This window comes from Rattus rattus, chromosome 3 (assembly GCF_011064425.1).
Source record: "Rattus rattus isolate New Zealand chromosome 3, Rrattus_CSIRO_v1, whole genome shotgun sequence".
In the NCBI taxonomy this organism is placed as follows: domain Eukaryota; kingdom Metazoa; phylum Chordata; class Mammalia; order Rodentia; family Muridae; genus Rattus; species Rattus rattus.
This window is the reverse complement of record NC_046156.1, coordinates 177419582-177447333: the sequence shown is the minus strand read 5'-3', so window position 1 is coordinate 177447333 and position 27752 is coordinate 177419582. Positions and strand designations below refer to the sequence as shown.

At 41.3% G+C, this 27752-nt stretch overlaps 1 protein-coding gene across 6 annotated transcripts in view; it reads right to left on the bottom strand.

Moving 5' to 3' along the window:
* The window catches only part of Nnt (nicotinamide nucleotide transhydrogenase), a 93992-nt gene that overhangs the window by 11379 nt on the left and 54861 nt on the right, over positions 1-27752 (bottom strand). For all 6 annotated transcript variants that reach the window (XM_032898852.1, XM_032898857.1, XM_032898854.1 and 3 more), the window contains exons 14-19: positions 27002-27197; positions 24441-24674; positions 23216-23376; positions 21101-21280; positions 10881-11040; positions 8020-8101 (exon numbers count right to left, since the gene is read on the bottom strand). In XM_032898852.1, coding sequence (XP_032754743.1) covers positions 8020-8101; positions 10881-11040; positions 21101-21280; positions 23216-23376; positions 24441-24674; positions 27002-27197 — 1013 coding nt within the window. The remainder of the gene's footprint in view (positions 1-8019; positions 8102-10880; positions 11041-21100; positions 21281-23215; positions 23377-24440; positions 24675-27001; positions 27198-27752) is intronic.

Here is a 27752-nt window from a genome sequence, read left to right as displayed (position 1 = left end):
AGTGATGTCTATATACCAGAGACTCTAAATCCAAGTTAGAGGAATATCACCCCTTAATAGTATACTAGACTTTAAAGATCTTCCTATGACCTTAAAGCCATCCTAGGAGAGGAAACGGTTATTTGGAGTTAGAGCAGTTATGTATACATGGTGTTCTGTCCCAGAATGTGTTGGAAATCTTACTATAAATGCAATAAAGGGTCCTTCAGGGACCTCTGTATTCTAGATTTGCATGTGACAATAATCCATTCTGAAGAGGGTCCGGTCCCTATAAACAATACAAGAGTTTGTTACTAGAGTCAGTAGTTTTACATTTAGTTACACATTTCTCCTGTAGAAAATATAGCAGTCTGAAAAGAGAAGGTCTTTCGGTCTATCAATTACTTTTTGATAAAATTTTTTACTGACAGTCATAAGTTCCTTAAAAACACAAAGGGAGTTTTTTAGTTGTAATTTTAGCAAATTGTTTTGAAATAAAAAAACCTTCTAAAATATGAGGTCAGCATAGTGAATGCTATCCAAATCATCTTTGATCACTTCCAAGACAAGCTGGGTGGGACTAGTCTTTTTCATCAGAAGAGAATCATGTTAATGAGGAGATATAAATCTTCATGGCTAGACAGCTGCTGTCCATAAAAATCAATCACCAAGAAACATCATGCGGTCACCCTCTCTGGCAAAGTTTCATAAGTGAAACACAGATACCGCACTGTCTAAAATGCTGAGCACTATAAGAAGTTAGACAAAGTCACTCGTATGATTCTAAATGAAAAGAAGCACTTCATTCAACTTCCTGTGGCTTTCCTGCATTCGGATTATGCTTTACACCTCCCTTTCTTCGTGTGAAGTCAATTAAGAGTTGAACTACTACTCTGACTGCTATCTGGTGGCCATTCGTATTCTTTCCTTGCTTAGGAAAAAAAAAATGGTATGCAAGTCAAAGAGCTTATGAAAGGGTCCCATACTTTTTCTAACATAGAATAATGGACCCTGTTCTTCCAGTAAAATTGAAGAAATGCTTGACAGTCTACAGCCATGTTTTCCCTCTGGCCCATGTAGCACACAACATCAGGTACACAAAGATATAACAAGTCCTCCAGGTGGATCAGGTGCAGGAAACCAAGCTGAATGTCAACACATCCCTCTACAGAACCTCTGTATTTCCCATTCCAACAATACGTGTGATCCAGCCTAGCCTTCCTATAACTGAGCTGAACCCAGATATCTAGCCTAGAATGGGAACCTCATGACTACACTCTTTCTTTTCCAAAGTAATTAATAAAAAATAATTAACAAGACCATGAGTGGCCACATTGGAATGAAAACTAAACTTAATTTCTGACTAATGTTCTACAATATTATATTCTGGCATATCATAGACATTTAGTTAAAATTATACACGATTTCATCTATTTGCCTGGATAATAATCCTGTTGGATGCTCTTGGGATACAACAGCTAACGAGCACCATAAAATGAAAATTATAAACAAGATACAGAGGAATTTGAAGATGAAATAGGAAGATGATATTTATTTGCACTGTTCTGTCCACATGGATCTCATTGAAGAGTTATAGTAAACTGAGTTTATTAGAACTAATCTTGAACCAGAAGTTAAAAAATCACCCTGATGGTCAGAAACATTTACTTCATCTGACAAAAGTATTCCTCACACTGACAGCATGCTTGGGGGTGGAGTGGGGTGGCATGAAGATTCTAAAGAATGAGTCCTAGAAAAGACATTACAAAGTGCCTAAAATTCTAGTTGTTTGCACAGACAACCTTGGCTTGCCAATCTGGAGAGGGTAGAAGATAGTTGTAATGGCTATTCCTGGTTGTCAACTTGATAATAATCTGGAATAAACTACAATCCAGGATTGGAGGGCTCCCCTGTGATCCAGATCTTGAGGCTGGGAGATACGAGTTTCTGACCTGGATCGTGGCATGGAGATCTTGAGACATAGTGGCTATGAATCCCAGGAGACTAAGGCAAGATCTCTGAGTTCAAGATCATCTGGGACAAATTCCCAGATACCGGCATAATGGCACACACCTTTAATCTGAAATGCACCTTCTGCTGGAGACCTACATAGGGACATTGGAAGAAGGAAGATTCGCTCTTCTTTGCCTGCTTATCTTGTGGGTCTGAGCAACTACTAGAGCCTTGGACTTGCCACTCACAGCTGATCACTGTTGGGGAGTTGGACTATATATACTGTAAGTCATCATAACAAATTCCCTTACTACATAGAGACCACCCATACGCTCTGTGACTCTAGAGAACCCTGAGTAATACAATAGTCAAGCCCCAAATGATCTTGAGAGAAAGCTGAGACTATCAAAACCCATCACTGACTTTTTTTTTAATGTGCATTGGTGTTTTGCCTGCATTCATGTCTCTGTGAGGGTGTTGGACTTTGGAGTTACAGACAATCACAAACTGCCATCTGGGTGCTGGGAATTGAGCCCAGGTCCTCTGGAAGAGCGAGCAGGCGGGGCTCTTAAACACTGAGCCATCTCTCTCCCCTCAATGACACTCTTCATCCGGGGGACTGCTGACAATCCTATACAAAGGGTTCAAATCTTCATGAGTGAGTGCATGTTCTTGCTTTGCTTCTCCTCTCTGCCACCAAAGGTTTAGTGATTTGCACAACTGCACAAGCAACCTCGATCTCACCCTCCTCCCACCATGCTTTTCGAGCCGGCAAGTCAGCCAAGGGCAAGCTAGCAGAGCACTAGCTAACTCATGCTGTTACTCCTCTTCCTCTTTTCAGTTAGCATCTGAATTTGCCACAGGCATCCCCCTTCTCAGAGGAGAAGGGGAGGGGGGGACAGGAGAGGTACTGGGAGGAGGTGAGGCTTCAATCGGGATGTAAAGTGAATAAATAAATAAATTTATGGGAAAAGGGAAAGAAGAAATGTCCCCCAATTCAGAATTAAATCCTAAAATCCTAGTACCTAACCTCTCAAGTGAATGTAAGCCCTGTACCCTGTACCATTTGAATGAGAATAGTTCCCATAGGCTCATATGTTTGAAAGCTCAGGCTGCCAGTAGTGGAACTATTTGGGAAGAATTAGGAGGTGCGGCCTTGCTGGAGTAGGTGTGGTCTTCTTGGGGAAGGTATATCACTAGGGGTGGGCTTTGATGTTTTCAAAAGCCCATACCAAGCCCAAGCTCAATCTCAATCTCTCTCTCTCTCTCTCTCTCTCTCTCTCTGCTCTCTGTCTCTCTGTCTCTCTCTGTCTCCGTCTCTCTCTCTGTCTCTCTCTCTCTCTCTCTCTCTCTCTCTCTCTCTCTGTCTCTCTCTCTCTCTCTCTCTCTCTCTGTCTCTCTCTCTCTGTCTCTCTCTCTGTCTCTCTCTCTCTGTCTCTCTCTCTCTCTCTCTCTCTGTCTCTTTCCCTCTCTCTCTCTCTGTCTCTCTCTCTGTCTCTCTCTGTCTGTCTGTCTGTCTCTCTCTGTCTCTCTCTCTGTCTGTCTGTCTCTCTCTGTCTCTCTCTCCCTTTCTCTCTCTCTGTCTGTCTTCCCCCCTCTCCCTACCTTCCTCTCTCTCTCTCTGAGCCTGCTGCCTATCAGATCAGGATAGGCAGGTGCTTGGATCAGGATGCTACTGCTCCACTACCACGTCTGTCCGCTTCCTGCAATTATGATCACGGGCTCTGAAACTACAAGCAGCTCCCCCAATTAAACACTTACTTTTATAAGAGTTGGCTTGCTCACAGTGTTTCTTCACATCAGTAGAACAGTCACTAAGGTAAGCACTAAGAATTTGGATATTTTACTCACTGATCTATCCCCAGGACCTAGAATAGTGCCTGGAGCAAAAAACTACGCAATTATTTGTTCAGTGATTGATCATCAATATGAATAGTCATATCCTTAAGAAAAGAGTGCTATAAAACTATCATCAGACTGCCAGATAATGTTGATCACTATTTAAATTCTTGCTGTAAAACTATCATTAGACTGCCAGATAATGTTGATCACTATTCAAATTCTCTACTAGACCTGGCCCACTTTGCATTCCTTTTATAACATCACAAATCTGCATGTGGTAGCTCTTTCCATGCCCTAAACATGACTCATAGAAACCTGAACTCTCCCTATTTGAATCTAGAGATTCAAAATAGTTCATCTTAAAGTATGCTGAGGAACTGATTACTTAGGGGGAAAAACAACACTTTAAACCATAGCCACACAACATAAGAAGACTGTAAAACATTATTAAGCTACAAATATCACAGGCAAGTTGATGTGTTAAATGAAGTAGTTTACACACACACACACACACACACACACACACACACACACAACTTTTTTTAAGCCTACAAAGTTTATGCTATTTGTACAGATAATTGAAAATGTTCCTCTCCTGGCTCTATTCACCTTACAGTGACACATTAAATGGAATTCACTCTTTTATATATAGTTTTTTTTCCTTTATAACTATGAGACTGGGGAACTGGGCTTTTATAACTTTGCATTATTAATAACCAACAAATAAAATGCTATTGACAAGCTATTAATACATACAGCTGAATAGTAACCTAAATGTAAGAAAGAAAATGAAAAAAGAAAAGAAACACTGAGAAGAGGGCTTAGCACTTAAGAGCAGTTGCTGCTTTTCCAGAGGACCAGGTTAGATTTTCAACCATCTATAATTCCACTCCAAGAATAACTGACGCCCTCTTCTGACTTTCACAGGCACCAGACGTGTATCTAGTGCTTAAATATACATATGCAGGCAAATACCTATACAAATAAAATTAAATTAAATCAAATTTAAAAGTAACACATAATATCAATTAGTCGATCAAAGAAGTCAGAAAGTGTTTCCACAAAATCAAAAGGACTTCTGCAACAATGCAAGTGATAACCCTTTAGAGAAAGAAAATCAAGTAGTTATTAATTACAAATAAGGAAAATAATACAACTTTCTAACATTTACTGCTTAGAGATGGTATTCCTGATTTATATTGAAAAGACCGACCCATAACCAACCCAAAGTTTGGGAAGGAAAGAGGAAAGAAATATCTGTGCTATTATACGCTAAGGTTTTTATCTCTAAAACGTTCAAAAACCAGCATAAGTTTTGTGAGCTGACTGACTAAACAACTAACAATCAAACAATATCTTAAGCACTAAATTTTCATGACATTGGCGACCCAAAATGAGTTCTTGTCATGAAATGCTGTGTGCTTCACTATAACCTCAAGCCTTTGAGAGCATGTTATGACTGTGGCCAAAGCGAAGGAAAACAGTAGTGTCTCTAAGTCAATCATGGGCCATGAAAGCCAGACAGACTGTATGACAGATGCGATTTCTCTTGGCACCACTCGGGCGTGACTAATTGATGACAATCGTATGTCCACATTGGCACGTTTCCACGGGGGAAGTGTGTGAATATGTCACTACATCTGGACGAGAGGCATGCTGGGGTCCTGAGGCACGAAGACCTCCTAACCAGGGGCCCAGCAGCTGCACTCAATGAACACTGTGGGAGCCACAGAGTGATGAAAGGGGAAATTGCCACAAACTGTAAATACAGACTTATTTCATTAAAATACGAGGTAACCGCGTAGCTACCTCTTGTTCAGACATGTGACTCTATATAAAAAAAAAAACCTATAACGTGTGTGTGTGTGTGTGTGTGTGTGTGTGTGTGTGTGTTTGTGTGTGTGTGTCTGTACTTGGTCAGTAAAAATCTTCATTTTCCCTATAAAAAGATGATGATGCACACATAAAGCAAAATCAGAGTTTACCTGACTTCCTTATTAAAGAAAATCCACACAGAAACTAAACTGGGAAAGTCAGACAGACAGCTGTCATCATGTTTAAAAGAACAGTTCCTTTCCATTTCATTCAACTGAAAAATCCAAAACGCCAGGTCACAGAGCCTATGCTGGCCGAAAATCCAACGGCATAATAGTGAAAAGCATGATATAGATTATATATATCACATGTAAGTCCATCTTGAAAGTGAAAGGCAGATAAACATAAGCCAATATCTATAACTCACAACTAGTGAGATCAGACTAAGTAATAATTTTATTCTGACTCTACATTATGAGTTATAAACAAATTTAATGGTTATTTTTAACAAGTATTTTCAACAATTATGCAAAACCATGGGGTGCTTTTACAAATATAAAAAGTTTCTATGATGTTCACAAAAACACTTCAACAATCTATAATTTATAGCTGGATGTATTGCCTTATGGATGTATAATTAAATGTCTTATGAACTTAATTATTCCTCCTATGCAGAAATACATATATGATGATTTTTCCATTTGTGTTTGTGTGTGTGTCTCTGTGTCTGTCTCTATATGTGTGTGTGTCTATCTGTGTCTCTGTTTCTCTGTGTGTGTCTGTGTGCATGTGTCTATGTGCATATGTCTCTATGTATGTGTGACTTTCTGTGTGTCTCTGTGGGTTTCTGTTTGCACATAGGCCTAAAGTCAAGAAACTGCCCACCTTCCTGTAATGGGGCTTGCCAATTAGGCTGTGCTCACTAGCCAGTGAGCTCTCAGGATCCATTAGTCTCTATTTCCTCAGCAGTAGGCTTACAAGAACATACCACCATGCCTGCCTTTTTACATCGGTGCGGAAAATCCACCTCAGACCCACACTTGTGCAGCAAGCACTCTGCCTACTGGGCTACCTCCTTGGCCCTTAGATAATGAGTCTTCATTCCGCACCCACTCTTCTAATGCGGAACTGATTTTCTAAGCTGTCCTGTTAACCTCTGCTGAACAGTGAGTAACAAGAGAGGTATGCCACATCCAGGCCTCTTTCACTGAGGATAACCAAAACATAAAGGCCATCTTCCATGCTCTGTTTTATTACAATTGCCACTCGGCCCCTAAACACTCACAGGGTGATGGGAGGCGTTACTAATATCTTGGACTTTTCCACATGTGGATTGAATAAAGAAAGTCATTTCCTTTTTAGGAAAACCATACTTTAACACATCCTTTTCACTTGTAGGCTTGCAAGTGCTTTGAAATGGAAGACTCTGGCTAAGAAAGAAAGAGCAACCAGATAACTGATAGGAAAGAAGAATAAATAACAAAAGAAAGAGTCATTTTCTAATACTTGGATGAAAAACTAAAGTCAATGACTTTTCTTATCTCTTATTTTAATATCACCACCCAATAAGAAAATCCTCCACATCGAAACAATGTTGGTCCCTTCTTCCATAAAGTGGCATCTTGACACTTTGTGTACTGAAAAGCACACAGCATAGATTGTGGGCAGGGATGGAGCAATGGTAAGGGGGAAAGAAGTAAAATTCAGCTGACCCTAGACTGGGTAAGTAATTTCTGCTCTCATCACCTATGCCTCTTAGAATCATGAATGGATAGGACATTCAAAACCAAGACTGATTCTACATCCAGTTTAGCACAGACACTCTGACAAGTTCTAGGTCTGGTTGGGTTTAGGTCCACTTTCTCGTCTGCCCCCAAGACAAAAGCATACGGTTGACATTCAAAAGGAACTATTGGTAACAGACATTAACAATCTGGTGCACATACGTTAACATCCAAATGAACCAACTCCATTCAATGAAGTATCTTGAGCCTCTTATTTATGCTACCAAGTCAACACAACTGCTAATGAACCCGGAAAATGGACAGCAGCGTTCCTAGGAGGGAAGACCTCAAAAGCTCATTGTCTTTCCTAGATGCCAAGAAACAAAGTCCCTTAGCGGGGACTCAGAGAGAAAGCTCAGCACCGCAAAGGCCATTGAGCTCTTCCTCTGAGAGCCCTGTGTTTGTGCTCCTTGAGACCCATGGGGAATGATCTAGGTGTGCACGGTCCTCCACCCCTCAGCTTAACCCCCTCCCAAGAACATTCAGCACTCAAAAGGCAAGCGGCAGCGAGAGCAGCGCTGAGAGTTTGGAGGCTCCGTGACAGCTTGGTCTCTTCCCCTGGGGTCACTTGTCTTACCTGTCACTTTTTAAAGACCCCACTGCGCCCTTCTCATCGCAACCACATGTTTACACACAGTGCACTGACCTGACTTTCTTGCCTTGTTCGGTAAGCATCTTCACCAAATCAGCAATGGGGTACTGAGCTTTAGCCGCACAGAGCCCATATCCTGTGAGGGAACAGAAAGAACACAAAAGAATGTGGTTTTATCTGGGACATCTCACTGATTATAACCTCCCTCTGGATCGAACCATGTTTCTGTGACAGCATAGGCAGTTAACCAGACTACATGATTTATAGTCTGGATACTTTGAAACTCAAAGCCTAATGACGCCCTCCTTAAACTCTCAGTAAGTCTCAGGCTGCAAAATGTCCCTGCTACGCACCATGTGCCCACACTGGTCCATGCCCACGCCCATGGGCTTTTCAGATGTGGATATGTCTTGGATGCCATTGTAGTCCTGTGCGGATTGCTCCTGGCTTTGTTCTATTCTTCCTCTGGTACCCTGAATGGTTTTTCTCCTTTGTCACTAGCCACATCTTCCCCTGAGGCTTTCCATTTGTCCACTGCCTCTCCTTAAATCTTAGCTCACCCCAGGGTGGGAACAGCTGTGCTGAGTCCTCCTGGTTTGACCTAGAGCTGATCTCCAGTATAGCATGATCACTGTTCAAACCTAATATCTTCAAAGAATAAGAACTGAAAACCCTTCTCCCCCAACTCTTCTGCCATATTTAAATAAATAAATAAATGGTCCTCTCCACTTAAGGTTTGTAGAGGTATGACCTAGAATGTCCGTCCACTCCCTTCTCCCTTAACTCTAAGACAGTGTCCATAGAACCTGTATGCTGACTTACAACCATTAATACTCTTCTGGTTCTTCTTGTCAAATGCCAACTTTTGCTCTAGCTAGCATTTCTGCCTTCTCCTACCCACAACACCATCCATCCTCGAAGGCTCAAAACGATTCCTAACTTCCCTTCAACCCTTCTTAGGCTCCACTTTAGGAAAAAGAAAATGTGTCTATACAGTTCAGTTTGGGACTATCAGAATACATGTGGCAGTATTTATCTCTCTGACTCCTAAACTAGGATAGGCAGTTCATGAAGGAAAGATACCACATCCCGTCAATCCTCATACTTTGCACACAGGCATAGCCTCTCAATAAGCCACACCCTTGCCTTTTGGCTAGGACAATTCATTCTGCAGGTATGGCCCAGACATTACAGTGTGTTTCCTCACACTGACTGGCACCAGTAGTCTCAGCTCCGTAACAACCAAAATCCACTGTTCAAATGTCTTAAAGAGTAACACTGCCTATATTGAGGTGCGTATTAAAATATCAAATTTGCCTAACATTTGTTATTTTTATTGGACTACATTCTCAGCCAGTAAATTGTCCACATGTCAAGTCAGTAGTCTTTCTTCATGGAAAACTCCCAGAATGGCAAAACAGAGTTAAAATCTTAATCTGACATTCTGTGACAAACATGAAAAATCGAACTCAGTCACACACATTAGGAACTGTGACCAAGAGGTATTAAATGACTTGGTCTGTACTATTCTGGCTGTTAGAGACAAAATTAAGGACAATCAGGACATATTGGGACTCCCGTGACAAGTTCTTTACAGTCCACCACTTTAATCAGCCAAAACTATAATTACAAGATGAGCTTTCTCTCCTAAGTCATACTATCTAACATGATCAGAAACCATGCATTAAGCCTGCATAATTCCTAACAACCATCTAGACCTCTGTCCTTACACTCACGTGACTGTAGTCCTCACCCCTTGTCACAGAAACTTCACTCTGCAACCTATGGAAACCACTTCAGAAAACCTCAGAGATTCTTGATGAACTAAATATTTTTGAAAAGAGAACAACACTTACTGGGCCTATTGAATGAGTCAGACACTTCCATATGCTACCCTTAATTTAATTTTACATACCTTAAAATTAGCAATAAACGAAGCGGAGTTGGGGATTTAGCTCAGTGGTAGAGCACTTGCCTAGGAAGCGCAAGGCCCTGGGTTCAGTCCCCAGCTCCGGAAAAAAAAAAAAAAGAAAAGAAAAGAAAAGCAATAAACGAGACTCAACAGTAGCTTAGCATGTATACAGAAGCTCAAAACGATGTCTGGAATCTACATCAATTGATAGAATATTTATGCTATTCTGAAATATTGATCTGAGAGTACCTAGTATTCTCAGTGACCACTCCATGGCCACTGTCTCCACTGTGTTTTCAAAAATAAGGAGGTCCCTAGGGCTAAACAGGCCCTAGCCCTAGAGGAAAACCTACTAATATTAGCTGCTAATGGGACATAGTATTAAACTGACTTCTAAAGACTTACTTTTATTCCCATAGATCTCGTATCTCTCAGCCTTCATCTATGAAGCTTCTACCTGCACCGTCATTAACAGAGAGACTCACGACTGCCTGAGGTGCAGAGAATAAGAAGCTACAGGACACCCCATTAGGTGAAACATATTTACTGCAGTCACTCCTCCCAAGGCCCAGGGATCATTGCAGAAGAAGCAGTAGGAATCAGTAGGAATCAGAAGTGGTAGATGACTACAAGAAAACTTTATCTCTGGGCACAGCAGGGCTGCTACTCATACAAATTCACAGTGGTTGTCACGGCATACACAAAGCCTATGCGAGTCCAAGTCAGACCACATGTCCACCAATACTTGGGTGGCACAAATGCTCTTGATGAGTTAAGAAGAAAAGAGAAAGGTAGGTGAAGAGAGAAGAGATGGCTCGTGGAAGGACTGGTGATGAATCTGATCCAAACCTGTATGAAATTCTCAAAGAACTAACAAAACCTTTAATGAGGAGGTTACAATGTATCTTTTTCCTATCGATATAATCAATGATAGATTGTTAGGTTTTTCTAGATCTTGCTTTTATTAATTAATTAATCTATTTATTTATTTATTCATTTTTACCTGGAGTAATAACAATGCTGTTAGCTTCCCGGATCATCTCGACTGCATTGTCCAGGTTGATTTCTGTATGTGTGCCGGAAATTTCCATGGGTTTTCCACCAGCTGTTGAAGTTGTACCATAGCCTCCGAGAATTACATTTGCCAGGGAACGGTTCATTGCCTAAAGAGCAAAATCAGCACCTATGAGAGTCTAATCCGTGGAATTCTTGGGGAATAGCATAAATGTTTTGTACATGAAATTCAACATCATTGTAAAGGAATGTGTCTTAACAATTAAAGAATTTTAGCCAGGGGTGGCTCCTAAAGTCACTTCAAAACTTAATAATAAAGATACCTACCTAAGAGCCCTATCAATTTTCCAACCGGGTCAATTACACACTAATTATGTTTTCAACAAAACAAAAACAAATGTTTTAATGCAAATAACATATAAAATACAGAAGTTAATTAAATTTTGGATGTACTATTATCGTCTAGATACTGAATAACCAACTTCTCACTCCATATTTACATGTACTTCAGCAGAGTGAAAGAGAATGAGAGAGTTGCAAGGAGAAAAATTTTCACGAAAAGGCCTCATGTATCTCTCCAGTAGGTTCTGCTACTGTGTTCAAGCTGTCAAAAGCCAGCCAGATGATAATTACACATTTCGTTTAGAACTCCTCAGCTTTCTGCATTCAAGAAAGGAAAAATACGGACGTGGACACTCGCACTTTCCAAATCTATTACAGCTCCATAAAATTTTATATCTGATTGTCACAGAAGCAGACGGACTCATCAGTAGCATTCTAAAAGTGGCTCGCCTGCAAGGACGTGGGTAAGCAAGGCAATCCACTCTTTCAGTCTGTGCCCACCCTTTACCCTAGGAAGATAATCCCAGGAGAGAATTCAGAGAAAGCCATCTCTCCCTCCTGGTGTGCTCATCTGTGATCACCCATGGATGAACCTGCACAATGCCCCTAGACTATAAAACAGGCAGGAAGTGTTCTAGTTTTGTCAAGATAGCTGGCAGGGATGTGGTAAAAAGAAAAAAAAAAAAACAAAACTAGATGTTTTGAGGAACAAAACACATTTTAAGAATTCAAATTCCTTACTGTTTTAGTTAGGATTTCTATTGCTGTGATAAAACGCGATGACCAAAAGCAACTTGGGGAGGAAAGGGTTTATTTTGCTTACACTTCCACATTATAGTCCATCACTGAGAGGATCCAAGGCAGGAACTGAGGCAGAAGCCATGGAGGAGAGTTGTTGGTTGGCTTGTTCCTCATAGATTGTTCGGTCTACTTTCTTGGAACATCCAGGACCACCGGCCCAGGGGTAGCACCATCTACAGTGAGCTGGCCCCTCCCACATCAATCTTCAATCAAGAAAAATGCACCCCAGGCTTGCCCAACAGACCAGTCTGGTGGGGGCATTTCCTCAATTGAGGTTTCCTCTTTCAAAATGACTCTTGTTTGTATCAAGTTGACATAAAGCCAGCCAACACACATGCTATTCATGAATCAGAGCATTTTATATGATGAGTAATTTATGGGGAGAAACAAAACTCAAAAAAATCTTCAAGACTTATTTTTTATGATTGTAATCCACTCTATCACTTAAAAGCTTACAATTATCAATCTATTGCTTTTTCAAAGACAAATACTCTATTTTAAAAGTTTTATTTAAAAAAGAAGCATCCAGAAATCTCCAATAATAGCCCATCAGGAAAGAGCAGAATGGTCCATACAACAGTAATGAGGCCAGTGACAACCTTGTAGAGAGAGTTACACAGCTGGGGAGGTCTAGTAATAAGAAAGAGGGAGAAGGAATGTGGAAAATAGCCACACTTTAATAAATAACATAAATTTCAAAGATGATGGATAAGAGGATAAGAAAATTTTTGATGTTTTGAATTAACATCCTAATCCCAGCCGGGCAGAAAGTTTATAAACTTCTGAATAAAAAACCTGAAGCAGTCCTAACTGGGACTCCCCAGACATTCAACTTTTGATGTCTATGAATCTTTTCCAGTTTTGATTACAAGATTCTGAGATTTAACTCTCAAAAATAAATGTGTTCGACTAAACTCTTGTCATTAAAAGTTAATCTGAAAAGCCTGTTTTGGGAGGGCTGAAGAGATGGCTCTGTGGTTGAGAGTGGTTGCTGAGCAAGTATGAGGACAGGAGTTTAGATCACAGTTGCCACCACCCCACCCCCAATACTAGGCATGGCCCCACACACTGCAACAGGACTCGGCATGAGACCCTACCTCAAAGGATCAAGTCAGAGAATGAGAAAGTTAGACTCTCAGTGCCATTTCTGCCCTCCATACATATAGGCCATGCTCATCCTACGCACCTATGTGCATATGTCATGCACGCATGCGCCTCATGCATACATGCACAAAACAATGTAGACGTGGAGGTTCCCATTACAGAGAACTTTTCTCCAACGGACAAAGAGTCCACTTCGCTTTACAGCAGAACCAACAGAGCAGGGAAGCACAGAATGCAGAGATCATGTGTGAGGACAGAAGCATTATCGTTCTAACTTGGCTTAAGAAAAAGCATCGTTTCTCCTATAAAACTGGACAGGGGAGGAGGGAAGGACTTCTGAGGACATTTAATTAAAGTGCACTCACTTGGGATGGAACTTGGGGAGAAAAAATTATGGTTTAACAATCAAAATCTGCTTGTTAAACACATAAGCAAAATTATATCACCATTATACTAATTCCAAGTGGTCTCTTAAAAATTACATTACTTTTCATCTCTTAATTTACTGTTGCAACATTGTGTTTGCAACAAATGTTTAGGGTTTATGGCTTTGTGTCTCTTCCCACCCCCCCCCTTATTCTATTTCCTTCCTTGTGTAATTCATGAGACTATCCTGTGGCCACTTATCCACACATTGAGGGGTTCCCAGATTCCAAGACAAAAAAAAAGGTTGCCACACTGTCCAAAACTGTTCCTTTTGAGCTAATACGTCCTATAATGAAAGTTATGTTCAACATTAAAGAGATCGTTAACTCCCATAATTCTAGCTACTCGAAAAGAAATTATTCGGGAGACAAAGAAGGGTCATAAAAACACCCATAACTGAAGCAATAGCATATATACCATTTAGTGCTGTCTCTTGTCTCGATGCTCTGTAGATGCTGATCAATCAATCACAGAGAAATAAAATAAAATTCTACTTGGCCTGGCTTTTCACTTACTTCATCATGCTCTAACTCAACTTGAAAAGAAAGATGAGGAGTCTTTCCTTGTCTGAAAAAAATGCTTTCCCAGTTTGGAAGAGCTCCACCTGCCAGGTACTAGACTGAGCAGAGACATACAGAGGCACATGGAGCATGACTACTATAGCTTGGTAAGAAGCAAATCAAGGAACATGTCAGCATTTTTCAGTTTTTATTATATGGCTTGTTGAGTAACCCCAGCACTGGGCTCAGAGCATGCCCAAGAGAATTCATTGTAGAACAACACTTTGATTTTGGACATTGTTGGTTAGTCACTCAGGGACCATTCCATCTCCTCCCACATAATAAAACCACCCTGCTTGGGTTTGGACTTGCATACTGTGCTTCAATAAACACTAAAGAAAGTCAATATACTAGTACCATATGGACTCTAATGGCATCTGCCTCTGTAACCTGTTCATAGAGGACTCCAAACTAATAAATAAATAAATAGCTGTCTCCTGAGAGGCTCTGCCAGAGCCTGGCAAATACAGAGACAGGTGCTCGAAGATAACCATTGAACTGAGAACGGGGTCTCCAAGTTAGAGAAAGGACTGAAGAAGCTGAAGGGGTTTGAAACCCCACAGGAAGAACAACAATATCAACCAACCAGACCCTCCCAGAGCTCCCAGGAACTAAACTACCATCCAAAGAGTATACATGGAAGAACCCATGGCTCCAGCTGCATATGTAGCAGAGGATGGCCTTATCGGTCATCAATGAGAGGAGGGGCCCTTGGCCCTGTGAAGGCTCAATGACCTCATGTAGGGGAATGCCAGGGCAGGGAGATGGGAGGAAGTTGGTGGGTGGGTAGGAGAACACTCTCATAGAGGCAGGAGGAGGGAGGAAGGGATAGGGGGATTCCAGAGGAGAAATTGGGAAAGGGGATAACATTTAAAATGTAAGTAAAGAAAATATCCAATAAAAAAATAATAAAGTTCTTTGCTGTTGTTTAATGAACACTCAAGGTTCATTTATGAATCTATGTATGCCTCCTGGATCAGGTTTCACAGACACGAAGGTGTGCATCTTAAAACACATCCTATACAAAATGAAACTATTTCCCACCTCCAAAACTACTGTGGGGATTTGACAAACTCATATTTGTAAATGACTTGGCACAAGAGCTGGAGTATTAAAATAACCTTGAGCAGCCAGTATTTCATCATTTTTTTTTATTCTAAACTACCCTGAGCTCTTAAGCACAACTCTTTTAAAAGTTTCTTATAATAAACCAGTACATGCTACAAATCAGTGATGTGGGTGTAGTCGGGGAGTGGGGGGTGTCAACTATACGAGAAATTTAGGATGGATCTACTTTAAATGCCTAAAACTATGGCTGGCTTGCTTTTGATTGGTCACTCTCTGTTTTGCCATTGCAGGGGGAAGTGCGGGGAATGATGGAAGGTACACACTGACAATAAGACTTGAGCCTGCAGGATTCTCAGAGATCAATTCATCAGGATCAAGAGCCAACAAGCACTCACATTTCAGACTGATTCCTTGTACTGATAAAAACCTAACAAAGGAACACCGCAACCATTTGTTCAAAACGTCTCATTCTATGGGTTTGGAACTATCACAGTGTAGCTATATGTTGTACTAATGCGTAAGTGTTTAAAAATATACTAGTTAGAGAATCAAACATTACAATAGCATAATACATTTCAAAGAGGATGAATACAAACTCAGCAGTCCAGAATTAGAATACTAAATGTTAACAGTTAAATGATGAATGGGAATCGTGTCCTTTGTTTTCCTTTGTCCTTTTCTAGCCCTCCAAATACCCTACCATCTTGTACTTTCATAACTGAACTTTCTTTCTGAAATAGGATCTTCATAGGTATGAGCTGGCCTTGAAGTCTCTACGAAATCCCGGCTGCACGTAAAACTCATAATTTCTCCTTCAGCTTCCCAATTACTGAGGTTACAGATGTGTGCTGCTGTCCTCGACTTACAGTAGCTTTGTTTGTTTGTTTGTTTTTGTTTTTACTATACAAGCTTGGCTTGCTTAATACACACTACATAGACCAGATTGGCCTCAAACTCAGAGGTCTGCCTGCCTCTGTCTTTGCTTTCCAAGTGCTGAGATCAAAGTCAGGAACTACCACATCCAGCCTTGGAGTAGTCTTTTTAATTAAGCCTTTCACTGCCCTTAAACCCAGATGAATAAAAAAAATACTATTACAGAGTATTAATCTGATCCAATATATTTATGGTCCCTGACAACCAAGGCGATATTTAGTATAAGAACTCAAATAAAAAAACTATAAAGAATTAATGGGAATGGTATGTTTAAGGCAGTGGAATTAGAAAAGAAACAATGACTGGGAAGATACCCTAACATGTGGACGGGCAGAACAAAGGGAGAAAGATGACATCATTCTACAAGAGCACACAGAAGAGAGTATGTCTAACAGGCACCTTTTACTGGGCAATTTGTTCTCGTTACTGTTACAGAGAAGTCACTGGAGGAGTTACTGTTACAGAGAAGTCACTGGAGGAGCTACTGTTACAGAGAAGTCACTGGAGGAGTTACTGTTACAGAGAAGTCACTGGAGGAGTTACTGTTACAGAGAAGTCACTGGAGGAGTTACTGTTACAGAGAAGTCACTGGAGGAGTTACTGTTACAGAGAAGTCACTGGAGGAGTACTGTAAGAGTACCTGTGGCTACAACAATATGGAAACTGCATAGGAAAGAAAAGGCAAGACGTAAAAGACACAGATCAGAACCTTGGAACATGAGCTATGGATGGTAAATATAGGAAAGGTGCTTATGATGCTGTCCCAAGAACAACATACAAATCCTTCTCCATATCCCCCTATATTGATATGCTATTAGCATTGATAGAATTTGCCAGGCAAGGTGGTGCATGCCTGTAATTCCAGCATATGGGGGCTTGAGGCGGGTGGATCATAGTTTAAGGCCAGCCTGGGCTAGATAGTAAGATTCTGTCTAAAATGAAAACAAAAAAAACCAAAAAAAAAAGCCAAATAAGATAAAATAACTCAAATCTTGCAATTCGATTTTAAAACTCACTTTTCTGGCAAATCGCCTTTAAATAATAATGACAATCTGCTGCCCCCTGCTGGCCATTCAAACTCTCCAAATGATACAAAGTAAAAGGCTTTAAAAGTTCCTTTTCAAAGAAAACTGCATTTGTAAAGAACTAGATACAAGTTTCCTTTAAAGGTATTGGCAATTTAAACACCCCAGAGCCTTGACGTTTTCAACAGGGTATAAAATTTCCAAATTCCAAGTTTTTTAAACTACTTGGACTACATAATAATTGGGTTGTTTTAAACTTGGACTGTCAAGCCCTGTGTTTTTACAAGATGAGCAAAACCACAAAAACACTTTTATTACAAAAAGATAACTCCAGTGTTTTAATTGACATGGTATCTCTCAATTAGAGCCAAGTAAAATGCTGAAATGCGAAAATGAAGGTTTTATGTAACCTGGGGTAACCAAAGCAGCCAGGTGGAGAGCTATCACACTTGTCCGAAAGGCTTCTTTTTTATTGTTGTGTGACAGATGGAGACTATTACAGAGATCCACGGCTGCTCAAAACAGTAAATAAGTAACCATGCGACGCCCAAGGCCAAAGGAAACATTTGCAAACCTTACACCTAAAGCTCAGGAAAACCACCAGAAGGGGAGCCGGAAATCTTGTGAGAGCCTAAAGATGGTGCCTGCTGCTAAACAGTGCCTCCTAGACATGACAAAGGGAGCGCACCCAGGAAATCTCAACAATGAGGTTGCCTGAACAAGCCAGGGTCATGACAGCAGCTGTGTGTCAATATGGATGGGGGAAGTTCCACGAGGTTCCCACCCCTAGATGAAGGTGGTCAATGGTACTGAGAAAGGGAAAAGCCACTTCCTTCAGGGAATCCCAAGCGGTCAGCCCTGGACACTATACATTCAAGCAGCATGAAATAGACTGGGTGTGTTGTCTACACATATAAGAAAGGCCTTGAGAGCTTCCAGGGACTTGGCTGACCCTGGGCTCCAACTGCATAGGTAGCAATGAATAGCCTAGTAAGAGCACCAGTGGAAGGGGAAGCCCTTGGTCATGCCAAGGCTGGACCCCCAGTGAATGGGTTGCTTGGGGGGAGGGCGGTAATGGGGGGAGGACGGGGATGGGAACATCCATATAGAAGGGGAGGGGGAGGGGTTGGGGGGATGTTGGCCTGGAAACCCGAAAAGGGAATAACATTTGAAATGTAAATAAGAAATATCCAGTTTAATAAAGATGGGGAAAAAAAGAAAAGAAAAGAAAAGAAAGACCTTGAATTTTCGGGAGACATGGGAGATGTTGGAGAGGGGAAGGAAGAGAGAGTGACAAGTTCAATTAATGTACATTCAAAAAATAGTACATTTTTAAAAGAAAAAGCTCTTGTTCTCTCTTGCTCTTGCCTTACTGCTCCTGCTCTGTCCTCCCATCCCCCTCCCCCTCTCTCTCCACATGCACATGGCCAGCCTCTACTTCCCTCCTCCTCCTTCTCTTCTTCCTCCTCCTTCTCTTCTTCCTCCTCCTCCTTCTCTTCTTCCTCCTCCTCCTTCTCTTCTTCCTTCTCTTCTTCCTTTTTCTTCCTCTTCCTCCTCCTCCTCCTTCTTCTTCCTTCTTCGTTCTTCTTCCTCCTCTTCTTCTTCCTTCTTCCTTCTTCGTTCTTCTTCCTCTTTCTTCTCTTCTTCTTCTTCTCCTCCTCCTCCTCCTTCCTTCCTTCCTCCTCCTCCTTCTTCTTTCTCTTTCCTCCTCTCTCTCTCTCTCTTCCTTTCTTTACCCCTACTAACCTCTTAACTCTCCATGCCCTGAATAAACTCTATTCTATACTATTTTTAAAAAACAACTAGGTAGCTGGAGAGGTGACTCAGCAGTTAAGAGCACTGGTTGCTTTTCCACAGGTCCCAGATTTGAGGGCCAGCATCCCCAAGGTGGCTCATAGCCCCCTGTCACTCCAATTCCAGCCCTCTTCTGGCTTCTGCGGGTACCAGGTATTCAAATGATACACAGATATGCATACAAACAAAACACCCATACACAAAAACAGTCTTTTTAATTAATAAAAAAAAAAAAACTGTAGCCAGACACACTACCTAACACTGGAGGCAAAGGCAGGTAGAGCTCTGAATTCGAGGCCAGCCTGGTCTACAAAGTGAGTTCCAGCACAGCCAGGGCTACACAGAGAAACCCTGTCTCAAAGAAATGAAATACATATATATATAAGCACAGGGGTATATAATCGTGTTATTAAGGTATGACACATTAAGGTTATCTGTAAACCTAAGATGTGTTTGTAAGCTTTGGGGTAGTTTTTGTTAAGTGAGCTTTTCTTTTTATTCAAATGTTCAGAGTTGTATCTCACATACTCTTGGTAAAGATATAATCACTGAAAACATTGCAGGGTTGTTTTTTTTTTTTTTAACTTGTTATAAAGCACTGCAAGTGGGCTTCAACAGTAATCCAGAACAGTCCTGTAGGGAATAACTATTAACAGAGCTCTAAGTCAAATTTAGAGTTATTTGCAAGATACATTTTGCTATCAAGAAGGGAATTAACAAAACAAAAAGGAAGTTGGGAAGTACTTATGTTGCTACTTTTCTGTTCTGGATCCTTCTATTACAGAAAAAGTCTCATTCACCATAAATTTTCAATGATAGGCATTCTCATAGATGAGCAGGAGAAACCCAGGTCAGAACAAGCTGTCTGGAAACACACGAGTATAGAAAGCCTCTCACCGTGAATGCAGTCTTTCTAAGAACTCAATCTTACAAAACTGAAAACGCACGGATGGGGGAGATCAAGTCCCACCCTAGCGGAGGAACTGCTGCCAACTGATGGCCTCTCAGGGACTCAAAGAGGGAGCTGTAGTCCCAGAGAGGCCACCCATGCTCTAGCAGACCGTCCTACACCCATGAACACTGAGTGGACTGAGTGCGGGAGGGGGGGACAGTTAAAATTTTTAAAAAAGGAGCACATGAAGTTGGGAAGAAGCAGTGGTTCTGGGGATGTGGGAACAGTGGAGGAAGACAATGGAGGTGGATTTCTTTTTTTCTTTTTGAGACAAGGTCTCACTGTGTAACTCTGGCCAGGCTGGCCTCAAACTGACAAAATGCTCCTGCCCCATCCCTGCCCCCACACCTCCCCTCCTTCCCCCTCCCACCCCTGATCCCTCATCCCTTCCTTCCCCCTCCCACCCCTGATCCCTCATCCCCCTCCTTCCCCTGCCCCTGCTGCCTCTTCCCAAATAGTTGGATTAAAGCATGTGCTGTCCCACCCATCAAAGGAATGAATTTCATCAAAATACATATAGGGAAATGAAATTTTCAAACAGTAAAGTAAAACACATGAAAAATGTCAAAGATGTGCTATGCACAGAGATAAATTTAAAAAAGTCAACCTAAGCTGTGAAGTGCTGGGAAAAATTAAATGAACTTTGTATATCCACATGACAGATCACCATAAAGCCCCTTAAATAAGATTTTAGAGGCAGAGTCTTTCATGATTAGAAAGAAAAGACTATCGTATGTAATATCCTAAAACTTAAGTGAAAGCTAGGTACAGCCTATCCTGCATTCCTGTAACCCAAGCACTGGGAAGAGAGACTACAGCAGGAGGAACGAGGGTTCAAATCCCCAATTCAAGGCTAGCGAGGGGCCTGTCTCACACCACAGAAAGACAAAAGGATTCTGAATGGATAAATACAGTAAGGTCAGACAAGCAAAAGCACAGTACTATACAAACAAGAACCGGAAAAAAATCCTCCCCTAATAAATAGTATGTGTTACTCTCCAGATAGAAACGGCATTAGAAGAGTTTTACTTTTTAAGCTTTTCCCAACTCCTTAAAGATGGATATCTTTAAGGCAGTCTTAAAATTTTCCTCTAAAACAAATCCTCATATTTCTGCTGAAAATAATGAAAACCAGTAGATCTATTTCTACTGCAAACAGAAGCGGCGAGCACTTCTCCGGGTCACTTCCTCTCTCATTTCTTACCACACACATGATGTACGACAAGATGGCGCCCGAGGAGCCGATGAGCGCTCCCACAATGGTCAGCAGGTTGTTGTTGAGCAGGAAGCCCTCCGCACACAGAGCCCAGCCGGAGTAGCTGTTTAGCACAGTGATAACAACAGGCATGTCAGCACCGCCAATGGCAGCTGTCAAGGTCACACCCTAGCCAGAAAAAGCGAAGGAGAACCCGACGTGAGCACGTGCAATCAAGCCTCTAACGTTCAACATCCTGCTTCTTAAACATTCTAATTTTTTAATTAATATATATATCCATCATACAAGTTCTCGGTGATGACCAAGTCTCCTATATGATCAACTCTCTCGTGGACTGTAAAGACTTAGTCCCACCCCCAAAAATTCCCTAAATAAAAAAAGTGATGAGAACTGGCAGAAACTGGAAAGAAGTCTCCCTTGGAAAAATGAAATATACCAATGAGTGTCTTGATATACCCAGCTCCTGATGGCTTTAGACTGAAGTCAGGGCCCAGCTGGTATCAAGTAGAGGAGACAAAACTAAGGCCATCAGCATGGTCTTACTTGTTTGACGATCCAGAAGACATGTGTTTGGTGACAAAGACAGCTGAAGAGTGAAAAAGAAACATCCCACAAAGGAGCAGTCTAGAATGATTTAAAGGAGCCCCAAGTGCTATACATAATCAACACTACCCAAATCTCTAGTTAACACTTAGACTGTCCGTCAGAGGCCAAACGATTCTGTTAAGGGTAAAATAACAACATACGTCATTGTTATGCTATAAGAGAACTTCAGTTTAAGCAAGTTAGCTGCTCCAAAACAAAAATAATGTTAAAAAAATTAAATTATAAATGGTTATCAATATTCGAGATGAATACAACAGAGTCCACTGCATCTAAAAAAGAGCACAAACAATGTGCATGATGGAACCCAAAGCTATTAAATACAAGAAAGTAAAAAGGATGGGGGAGGATTTTCACTACTCGGTCTGTATACCCTCCATTTTTGTGCTCTGTTTCTGTGTGAATATATAAGCCAAACCAATATAAAAATATCTTTGGGGTTATGGGGATATTTTCCTATTGGGTATAAGTTCCTTTTAAATATATTCATCATTTCTCAAAAGTGACAATTCTTCTCATTTTAAATTTCTTTATTATTGGTTTGAATATAGGGACTTCTGCTTCGTCAGATTAGAAGTACAAAAATTATTTCATTTAAAATAAAACAAAACAATCATCACCAGATGAGACAGAGGAAAGCCGGACTATAAGGCACACAAAGAGAATTTCAAGTCATTTTTCAGTGTCCTATAGTGTCTGTACTGAAGCCATGGCCTGACTACATGATAACTCACCAATAAGTCTCATTCGTATGCCACAGGTCCTGTCCTTCTGAGCCAGGGTCAGTATTTGGTAAGGAATCACTAGACAGCTAGCTCTGTGCTGTAAGTTTTTTTTTTTTCTCAGCTTAAAATATAAGGACTATCTACAAAGTATAAACCAGTCTAGAGGAATGTGAAGTGAGAATGAGTAACAGAATTTCATGTAACAGCATCCTCTACTAATAAAATCCCAAACTGAACACGGAGACAGAATCTCTGTCTACATCGATATGTTATGTGCAAAAGTCAGACGGGAGAGCGAGAAAACCCACCACAAAGAATGAACCCTCCCAGTGAATACACAGGGTTTATTAACCGCACCTCATTCTACATAATTATTGGATTCTATATTATATCTTTTAAGGAACATGTGAGCAACTTATGGGCTGTGACCACCTTACACATATTATATAAATCTCAAAGAATTATCTGCAGAACCTGGCAGAGTAGGTGCCTACCAAACGGAGTTAAAAACCCTTGGCTTTTAAAATTCCTGTTCACCAGCAGGTTGGTAGTGTGAAAATTCCGGAGCAATAAAGGTGTCAGATGTGATGACTCTCAAATATTCGATTCATAGAACGTGATTTTCTTCTCATACTTTTTAAACTTTAAACTTTGTAACCAATGGTTAGACCTGTTTATTCCCTTGGGGATCTTAAAAGAGCAGAAGCACGACCAGATTGTAGTCTAATTCCCAGCTCTTTTCTCCGTACACACTTCTCCCTCTCCAGGTACTTACCATCAGAGTAGAGAGTGCGGACACAGAGCCCAGACACATGATGCCTGTGGTAAAACTAGGGTCAGCCATAAATGGGATTATTCCCCCCATGCTAGCAGCCAGCAAGCCTGCATTGAGCGCGTGCCTTCCAGGGAGCAGCAGAGGGGCTGACTTCAGAATACCTGGGCCAAAGCAGATCGTAGTCAGAGCCTAGAGTGTGCTGTGGGAAACCCCACACGTCCCTTAACCCTAAATTACCAAAATGTAATATCAGAATCATGGTATAGTACTTCAGATACCGATGTATAGCACCAGATATGAAACATAAAGGCATGTTAAGAGTTCTGTATGTAACAAATTAGCAGAGACAGGAAAATATGGTTTGACTTAACTGTTCTTTTCCCCACACTGACCACATGCTCTGTCATGGAATCTTAAAAATTGATTTTTTTTTCCCCCTGTGTGACCAACACAGGAGTTGTTAAGTGTGGTTTTGTTTATTTACAACTTCAGTTCAGAGTTCTGGGACATTAGCATTTCCAATGCTATCAACTGAGCCCCAGGGAGAACCCTTGTTAGCTATTTCTAAAGAAAAAGCCGGAGACAAGAATGCCATAGACTTGGAGTTCACTTATGATTTTTTAAGCTTAATGGAAGTTTACCCCACTTAATAACTTTATTATCCAGAGGCAAAAACATATTTTTACATCACAAACGAGTCTCTCTAGGGACTCGTTTGTGAGTGCACCACACAGAGGCTCTCTGGGTTTTTTTCCCTCAGCTTCCATTTTCATGATTCCACGTGACAGTAGTAAAATTTGCCGTGGCAGAGCGCTAAAGCCCGCGCTGGTTTTCAGGATGAGTTCTGTCAACCAAACGCATCCAGTAAGTGTGTCTCTACTCTAGGAAACAGGACTTCATTTCCACAGACAATATATAGTCATGTCTAAACGAAGGCTACAGAGTTGTTTCTTTGTTCATACGTGTTATCAAATATCCACTAATGTCTACAAATTCTTGTGTACTGATTTCCATTACTACCTGTCTGCAGAAAAAATTGTCACAAAGCTTAGACTCTCTAAGAATTAGAATGAGTCGTCATTTTCAGGGGGAAATGTTTTACATGTGTCCGAGTGCTACACAAATCACTCCTCACTTCTGCAGGGGTTTTCTAAAATTGAGACAGACCCATGGGTACCCTGAAGAATAGACATATACACCCCACACATTATATCAAATCGCTTACCCTGTAATTTTCCGTAGGCAACTAGAGACCCACTAAAGGTGACTCCGCCGATGTAAGTGCCAATGTAGGCCACAATCTTGGTGAAATTTGAAGTGGCGTCCATTGCGAAATGTGGATACTCCACGATGTACTCGGCCATGCACGTGAGCACCGCCGCCAGACCCACTAAACTGTGGAAAGCAGCAACCAGCTGAGGCAGGTCGGAGATCTGGATCCGCTTTGCAATCGCCAGTCCTGATGGAGAACAAAGGTCAAAGGCACAGTAAACCTGACAGACCCATGGGAAAGAACAAGCACAAAAACAGAGCTTACATCACTGTCACAATGACATTACCTGGCTCCCAGTACGAACTTGAATGTTCCTACAAGGATGGTGTGGCGGGAAAAATACTGGCTATATGCGTATCGTGTCAAAATAGCTCCTTTTCTCGCCTCATCTAACCGACATCAAATAACAGCGTACGGCATCAGTGTGTGCTTCCTCTCTCATAGGCTCCGGATACATCCTGTACACACGCTTCTGAAGGCCACTTAACGCTCCAGCGACACCTCCTTATAAGTCCTTACGACTTACGCACCTCCCTGAGTGAATGTCCCATGCTCTCTTTGACCAGGGCTTACACCTATGCATGGCACTAACGGACGGAATTTTGAGTAAAACAGAACTAAGCTTGGGTTCCAGATTAGTAGGGCTAGAGACAAAAATGAAAGATAAATCCCAGGTAATAAATTCCCTAATTCTAAAGGATTTTAACTGAGGTAGTGAGGAGAAACAAGGAGTGGGGATTCAAACACTTGTTTAAGATCACAGGTAAGCAATTTCCCACCAGGAACATACGACAACCATTTTCCTTCAAGTCGGAATTGTTACCAAAGGACCCACTTTTGTACTTTCCAGAGGAAGTACAAGAGGAAGCCTAAAGCAAATGCTTTGTTGGGAAATATGCAGCAGCCAGATCACAGGAGGGGAGGTGTATATATGACTTTATATAAAGGTGAGTGGTACAACTTTCAAGTAATAAAATATACAATAGTGGGGGTGGGGTATGAAGGCTGGAAGATAGCATCAGATCCCCTGAACCTGGAGTTAGAGGTGGTCGTGAGCTGCCTAAATGTGGGTGCTGGGAACTGAACTCAGAGCTTCTGGAAGAGCAGAAAGAACGTCTAAGCACTGCGCCAGCTCTCCAGCCCCAACATATGCAGCATTCTTTATTCCAAGTTCCAAAAAGATTCCTGACTTTTCATAGCATGACTCTGGTAACTTCTGCTAAGTTCTCATACCTGGAGCAAACCTAGAATTTTCAACCAATAAGCATGCTTCTCACATAAACATCAGCAAATATTTTACTTATATTTACAGGTATAATGAAAGAAAAGCTAAGGTTCGTGGTACAAACCATAAGATGCAAGTGAAAACTTTGCCCCTGTAACAACTATGTGGGGGACTTCTTCACTATGGTAACAGTTTCCAAGCACAAGAAGAATATTTGCTTGTTTTTTTGTAAATCACAATTTAATAACCACGGTCATATCTTAAGCCTAAGCTATATTAAATTTTTCACATCACTTTCTTAGGTCTGTCCATTCTTCCACCAGGAGCAATTTCAACCTGCCAATTTTATGTCATTGAATGAGATTGAAGAAGAAATTGTAACAGCCTGCCGTTACTTAGTACTTCTACATAAACATACAAGAGGCATAAACGACCTCGAGAGAGTATTAAAGAGTCTAGTACAATAATTACAATGCAGTATATGTTATTAGTATTACCTCTGTTTCTGGTGTAATTTAAATTTGGGGGGATTGTTTTGGTTTGATTTGGTTTTTGTTTTTTTTGAGACAGGGTTTCTCGTTGGACCCCTGGAATTCACTCTGTAGACCAGGTTGGCTTCAAAGTCCTAGAGATCCATCTGCCTCTGCCTTCCAAGTGCTAGGACAAAAGGCATGCACCACCACCACCTGGCTTGTGTAAGTAACGGTTCTATTTTAAAACCAGCTCACAAAATTACTGAAAATTTGACAAGATCTCCAACAGAGAGTAGAGAAGACACTCTACTTGACACAACAGGAGAGAAGATTAAAACGGGTTTTTTTTTAACTCAGTTACACGTGGTGTTTGAAAGTTTAACGTTTAAGAACAGTCCTCTACTGAAGTTTATAATCAGCAGAACAACAACAACAACAGCAAAAATGAGCCTACATGTGAGCATCCCAGTCCCCCACCCTATAACCAGTAATGCAGGTCGCAATCAGTAAAAGAAAATTAACTTCACAACACTTGGGGTTTTTCTTTTAATCACTCTCTAACCCAGTTGACACACTTCCCCGTGTTTTACAAATGCTGTATCTGAGTAAGAATAACCTGGGTGGTGTTTACCCTAGGAGGAATCCTCCCAGCGATGCATTCCTCAAATTAAGCCCTCAGTGTTAAGGAGCTCTTCAGACCTGAGTCTCCAAACTAACTCTCTTCAGACATATGCAGGACACTGAGTGCATATAAAGACAGAAACCCACAAGCACTCACCGATGGCACCACCCACCGCCAGCCCACAAGCACTCACCGATAGTGCCGCCCATCGCCATTGCTCCGGACATCTGAGCTAACAGCTGTGGGTCCGGCTTCAGGCCTCCAAGGGTAGCTGCCAGGCCTCCTGCAACCCCAATCATGCCCAAGGCATTGCCGAGTCGAGCTGTTCCCTGAGTGGAAAGGCCGCCCAGGGCCCCAACACAGCACAAACCTGAACCCAGGTACATGATCTTTACAAAGGAAAGAAGAGAAAGACATTATTAATGTCTTTGGTCTGTTGGCTCGGGGAGAGTCCCTTGTGGAACGTAACTCTCTGACAATTTAAATTCAGACAGTCAACGGACGTGAATTCTTCTAACACTTCAAAAGAGTTTCTTACCCATTAGGAAAATAAAAACATGACATTCTCTGCATTGTACTTAGAATTACACCATTTATACAGGCTGGCTGTCTTCTGGGTTTGATAGTATACACAAATATATAAAAAGTACCTAAATTGAAGTGAGGTACTTTATTGTTACATTTGAAAACAGTAAACACGTCTAAGTGCTAAGAGACAATAATCCCTGTCACTGGTGCCATGAGTCATACATGAGTCATGTATATGCCTTACTTATACTGTAACAGTCTCATGGAAGCCTTTCGAGGAAGGACCCACTGTCCCCACTTTAGAAAAGGTGGAAGTGAGGCGTTAGGAGATGACGTAATTTCTCCAAGGTAAGATCAGAAAGTAGAAAATCTGAAGTTCAGATCTGAGTCTCTAGACTTCCAGCTTCCACTCTTCT